At 29.5% G+C, this 6,739-nt stretch overlaps 1 protein-coding gene across 2 annotated transcripts in view; it reads right to left on the reverse strand.

Annotated features, from left to right (window-relative positions):
• Positions 1-5,324, reverse strand: part of LOC147812083 (pancreatic lipase-related protein 2-like) — a 32,856-nt gene extending 27,532 nt beyond the window's left edge. The window contains exon 1 of one of the 2 annotated variants that reach the window (XM_087161824.1): positions 5,175-5,324. In XM_087161824.1, the coding sequence (XP_087017950.1) occupies positions 5,175-5,262 (88 nt within the window). In that variant the 5' untranslated portion in view covers positions 5,263-5,324. The remainder of the gene's footprint in view (positions 1-5,174) is intronic. The other variant, XM_087161825.1, reaches the window with a different exon arrangement.
• Positions 5,325-6,739: the final 1,415 nt, after the last annotated feature.

The following is a 6,739-nucleotide window of genomic DNA, read 5'->3' on the forward strand; positions in this document are numbered from 1 at the left end:
TCTCTTGGAGCCTCCTTTAGTCGAGAGGTATCGTCCTCCCCTTATACACTGTTTAGCGTGGAGGTAGAGGGTTCGGACCCCACCATAATTCGATGCATCTTTGTGATGTCCCTCCCTAGTTTGTGCTATTTATTCTTCAACTTGACTTCCCGCTGTGGACTGATCGTAAAGACACAGTTCTCAGTAGAACTCCGAAGTAAAGCATCACTGGCTGCGGTCAGTAAGCGGGTGGGTGATCACTTTGATCAGACTGCGTAGGGTTCGAGGGGGAGTTAAACTGGTTTACAGTAAAATGCTCTACTTCGCGTGCGCGTCTTCAGTCAACCAAAGCGGGAGAGCCATGTCATCTGCAGAAGATCGAAATCGCGATTGCATGTCCTCGGATCATCCTCAAGGATGTTTCTCAGACCGTCGCCAATAACCCATTGTGCAGCTCTAGTGCGACGTAGATAAAATACCTATCTTCAGCTTGGCAATAGCTTAGAAGCGGCAATTTGAAATGAGCATATAAACTGTTTATGTACGTGTAACGATAACAAAAACAATAAACAAAGCACAATCAGTGAAAGGCTAAACTAACTTCAATTACAGGTACAATCTATTAATAATTTCATTTATAATTTTTTAAATCCATTTATCTATCATAACATTTATATTTTCACTTATTAAGTATTTTACCGTTATAAGGTGTGCAATTTGCGGCAAGAAGATTGGAAAACATTATTGTCCGATGCAGTATTTTTCCGGATTTTAATCGAGGTAAGTTTCTAGTAAACTAATAAGTATTTTGTAGCTATAAAATCTGATTAAATACTGTAAGAGCTTGATATAACGGCATTGATATATTACGAAAACTTCGCTATTGCGACAATTTTCTAAATCACCGTTGAAATGCTAATAAAGTTACAGAACTTGTATTTTCATGACGAGTTAAACAATACTAAAACTTCCGTTATTGCGACTCTTTTTTTTTTCTTAAAGAAATACATTTTTTGCTGGAAAAGGTAAAATGGAAGATATTTTTATCTATTTCTAGTATTAACGACAAAAAATGAAAAATGGTTATCATTTCACCATAATTGCTGTCTATAATATAAACCTTTTATGTTTGTTTATAAAGCAAATTATAGACAGCAAGATGACAGATACGGTTCGTCACAAACTTATTCCCCCCAAAATGAACAAAGGGCATTGTAAGGAGTGTTACAAAGGAACACCTGCTAGTAAATGATGGTCAAGATGACCCACCTAACACGCTCAAAATGTTTCCCCCACAGAGTTACAGAGGCTATAGGGTTATACTTTTTAAGGGCATGTTCTGAATGCAAAGTCATAAACTTCGTCCGATCTAATATTTTAAAATTAGTTGCATTATTTATATTGTAATTAACTAATTGCAATTATTTAAATTATTTCCGTTGTTTATGACTATGATTTAACTATTATATTCACAGCAACAAATTAGTTAACAAAAAATGATTTATCAATCGAAAACAAATTAATAAGAAAAAAGTGCATTAACATTTAATTAATTTTGTATTCTTACTCTTTTAAATTTGTTAAAGTTGAGCAAGACATTTTGTTGATGCCTTCTAATCATAACGACATGAAATGGTTTTTCGCTCCGCAAAAACATATTGAATCAGGAATAATTTGTGATTTACATATTGATTCTGACATAGATTTGAATTTAATCATGAATATAAATTTTCAGTATACAAAAAATTAAAATTAACTTTATGATATTAGTTTAACTTAATGATAAAGCACAAGGTATAAAAAAAATAAAACAAAGGAAGGACGTAAAAGAGATTGATTTCTCAAACTGAATTTTATTTTAAAATGACTTTGAATTTTAACAAGTCTTCAGATTTTTCTGCTTTATTCCAAGGAGAAAAATTAATTCAATTTTCGTGATAAAGGACAAGGGATGAAAAAAATTAAAACAAATGAAGGAATTATAAATTGTCTGAAATTAAATAACTTAAACTTAAATCAAGAATAAATTTTTGAAATTTTAGGATAATAACTTTCAAAAAAGCACTTGCTTTCCTCTACTAATCAGCATTATAATCAGCTTGTTATAAATAATTTGCAAATAAGAGGTGATAAAGGATAATCCTCTAGCACCCCTCTTCAAGCCTCATCTTAGTTCTTCACCCCTCCGATTTCGACAGTTGAAGATTGATTAAGGATTACGCCCACTGAAGAGGGGAAGAATTCGTGTGACGAAGGAGCTCGCACACGTGTCGTATTTTATACTGCTTCTATTTTGGCATTAAATATGAGTATTTACTAAATAACGACCAGTTCGTTTTAACGACTATTTTACTTTACTTCAGTTTTTAGTTTGTTTTTTTTTTATACTTATTTTATCATTAAGTATGATTATTTGTTAATAACTATAAGCTCGCTATAACGCCAATTCCATTTTTTATTGTCAATTATCGTTATAATGGATTTTTATTGTAGAATATTATTAAACAATGTCAAAAATTAAAATTGGAAAAAAGTCAGATATTTAAAATTTGATTTCTCAGAAACTATTCAACCGATTTTTTCCAAATCCAATACTTTGTCATGCAAAATTACTTTATGTGAAAGATTGTATACTTTACAATTCAAAACTTTGTCCACTAGTATTAAATACAATGAAAAATATTATAAATATTAATTAAAAATTATTAGACGAAAAAAGTGTATATTTATTCAGAGAAAGAGAGCTTGCGTGTCTGATTTCATAACTTAATTAATAGTAAACACTAATTAATTATAATATTCGTGATCAACCTTCCTAAATCATTAAGAACCAATTGTATGCAAAAAATTTGATAATTGGAACAAAAGTTATTTAGGATATTTGTTCTTTTTTCTTTACTTGTGCCTTTCTTATCAACCTTAAAAGCTTAAGAATTAACTAACATAAACCGCATTATACTTTGTTAAAATTGTTTTAGGAAAATCCCGTCAACATAAGAAATTATGCTTTTCTACAAATAGTATGCTATTTTTGTAACCACTGCAAGATGCAACAGCTAGACTGGTAGGTCCAGTTAGGTCTATCTTTAACAAACGCCCTTTATGCTAATTGTGAAAATGGCGAAATACGTAACTGTGAAGAAAAGCCTTAGTTTTGGGAAAATGAAAAGTGTGGGTGATCTATTTTTTTAATATTGATGATATATTTTTTAATATTAACAATGTTTAATAATATTCTACAATAAAGTTGTCCCAACACTGTCATATGTTAGCTTTTAAAAAATTTCAAATATTGAGTATTATTCATTAATTTTGATGCATTTCGTCTAAAATAGGGTGACTAGACGTCCTCAAATCTTAAGGACAGTCCTCAAATTTCCTTTATTGTCCTCAAAAAAAATTTCTAACTCTTTGAGGACAAATTTTTTTCTCACATTTAAACATGTTTCTCTGAAGTCCACAAAGTCCTCTGAAAACATAATATTTTATATGCAGTGAAATATCAAAAAAAAAATGAAAAAAAAACTTGAAATGCGCATGTTTTTCTTTTTTTTTTTTAACAATATGGTATTATCTTACAGAGAATACAAACGAAAAGCAAAATAAGCCCCATGCTAAAGAGGGAAAACGGTATATATGCTCGTCTTTAAATAATTTCAGCAAAGAAATAAACATATTTCATTAATCATGCACTCATTCGTTTTACATGCTTTCAAATACAGAACATTGTGTTATATTTTAAAAGTGTTCAGTAATAAAGAAAATGGTTCAGCCAAACAAACAAAAAATCTTTGTTTCACATAAAAATTAATATTTTTCATAAATATATGGGTATTTTCAAATCATAAAATTTTTCGAGGACGCTCCTCTGATTTGTCCTGAAACCACAGTTCATATATTTGGTCACCTTAGTTACCAATTTTTTTCGGTTACAGAACCCTAAATAATCGAGCATTTTTTATTCGGAATCCTTAATATATTAATATAATTCATTAACACCCGTGAACATATTAACCAAAAGTAGACTATTTATTATTTTCACAATATGTATTTAATGTAAAAAATGGAGCAGTGGTGGGTCAGGGGATAGAGAGTTCGCCTTCCAGTGTGATGAACCGGGTTCGAATCCCAGCGATGGCTGGTGGATACGATTTCCTCATCCGGCTTGCACCGACCACGGTGCTGGCGTAAAATATCCTCAGTGGTAGACGGATAGTGGATTAGAGTTCCCTTGCGGTAGAGCTAACCGTGAAATTTTTTCGTGGTTTTCCTTACCATGTAGCGCGAATGCGGGTTAGTTCCATCAAAAAGTCCTCCACAAAGGCAAATTTCTCCCAATACTTCATCCAGGAGTTCCCTTCTCTTCTGAATTGGGTTCAAAATTACAAGGATACGAAGTTGAACATTAGTAGTCGTAAACCCGAAAATTGGGTCGGCTGTTCAACGACGGTTATATTATAAAATAAAATGGGAAGAAGGAAAATGCTTTTCAACGATCGTTTTTTTTTCCAATAAGATTCTTAAAATAATAGGTTTTTATAACAAACAGTTAAATTCCTGGGACTGGAGTTGTATCTAGTCTAGTTCTGAATTTGTCTTGATGACTAGCTGAATAAAATAAGCTGAATTTATACTTCTCGAAAAAAAAGGAAAAACTCTTCTAAACGTTTAAAATGGTTATCATAGAAACATAATTCATTATTCTTAAATTTGGTCATTTTATTTTGAATTGAAAAGTTCGACGAGATATACTAGTGCAATTTTTATGAATTTTGCTATGACTTTCTTTTATTATCATTTTACTTAATTTCCTAAAATTAACCAAACTAACAAAGAAATCATGGTTTATGGTTTTGATATAAAAACTTAATTGCAATTTTCAAAATCATTACTGATTTTAAAAATTTTAACTCTCAGAACCCCAGTGACTCTTCCCCGCGGAAGATCCGCGGAACACAATTAGTGAAACTCTGGTATCGAGGATAAGAATTTCACCTAATTAGCAATTTTTAAAAAAGTTTGATAACTTTTAAAATATATAAGTTCTGTTCTAAAGTCGACATAATTTTTACAGCAAGATTGTTTATATAGTTTAAATCATAACTTTACATCATTTACCATATTTACTGCATTTAAACAGCTTATTTTCCTTGGCGCATGCGCAATAAAAAACACTGTTAAGCCTTTTTACTTACTGTCTGATTTCGAATTGCGTATAATCTTGGCCTGGCAGACGATCGCAGTCAATAAAAGAACAAAACACGATACCAACCGGGGATCCATGTTAAAAATTAAAGCAGAAAACAGATATATTTCTGTTTCTTTTTATATTAAGAGAATATTACAAGTGTTTTTCACTGAAGAATGTCATACATTGTCTTAAAGAATATTTTTTTCCCATTCTTCGAGTATTGAAATGTCATGGAAAATGTTGACATTCGAACATATGTTTTATGACATTTAAGTTTTATTTTTAAAAAAAAGGAAACACTGAAAAATAGAATCTATTACATTCTTTTACTTTTTTGAAATTTAATAAAAAATATTTTTTAATATTTCATTTTGGTGGAAATTTGCGCGACGTTAACATTTAAGTAGAGTAATTCTCTATTATTTAATTTATCTTTTTAAAATCAAATTCTGACAAATTTCTATTTTTCATTGGATAGTGTTATAACGTTGACACAAAATTTTTCTACACTCTGTAATACTCAAAATGAAGAGTTTATGGACAGTATAATATAAGTCACATTTCTAAATTTATTAGAGAGAGCTTTTCGTGAAAAATGGTTTTCCGACGATTTCCATGTAAGCACTGTGTTTTTATTTTTTGTATCATGCTGTTATTTATTGAAAATTCCGTTAGTCTTTCAGACCATTTACCTAGAAACAATACTAAAGAACAGTTTAATGTAAAAATAGCACCTTTAGAAAGACCTTTAAATGTCTAAATATTAGCGAGATCTAAATTTTTAATCAAGTTGGATCCTTTTTCATTAGATAAAATGATAGTAACAATTTTGTCCCCAAAATTTTTTGCCATAATATTTTTAAAGCAGTTTAAGAGCGAAACTGATGCGATATTGCATCAAAAAAATTTATCTTACTTAATAAATTAAACTTATTTAATTTTGACTAACCTAATAAAAATCATAAAATCGAATGAAAAATTCGATACAATTTTTAAAACATCTACTTCATGCAATAAATTATAAGTAAATCAAATACAAGTTTATTTGCTTTTCGCCTATATTTTTTATTCTTCACTATTCTTAATTATTTTTTAATCATTCGAGTTTTAAATCGTTTATAGGATGATTTGGAGTTCAATTTCTAACTCTTACTTGAATAGTTTGGAAATCAGTTTCTAATTATTAATTAACTCATTCGAAATTGTGTTAAGAGCCATTAATTGAACTTAATTACATACTATTAATTGAATAATGTAAAAATGAATTGTATTCATTCAACTCATTTGTAAATGAGTTACGAATTATTAATTGCATAATTTTGAGCTCAATTTTTAAGTATCGACTGAATAATTTAAAAATGAGTTGCGAATCATCAATTAACTCTTTTGGCTTTATATTTATTATTAGATTCGGATTTTTATTATTAGATTATATTTGGATTATTTTAAAGAATTTTGAGCTCAACTTCTAAACATGAATTGAATAAATTGAAAATGATTTGTTAATCACTAATTAACTCATTCGGAATTGTGTTAAGAATCATTGATTGAATAATTCGAAGTTGAGTT

This window comes from Parasteatoda tepidariorum, chromosome 4 (assembly GCF_982258835.1).
Source record: "Parasteatoda tepidariorum strain Cologne lab strain chromosome 4, Ptep-v5.0, whole genome shotgun sequence".
Taxonomy (NCBI): Eukaryota; Metazoa; Arthropoda; class Arachnida; order Araneae; family Theridiidae; genus Parasteatoda; species Parasteatoda tepidariorum.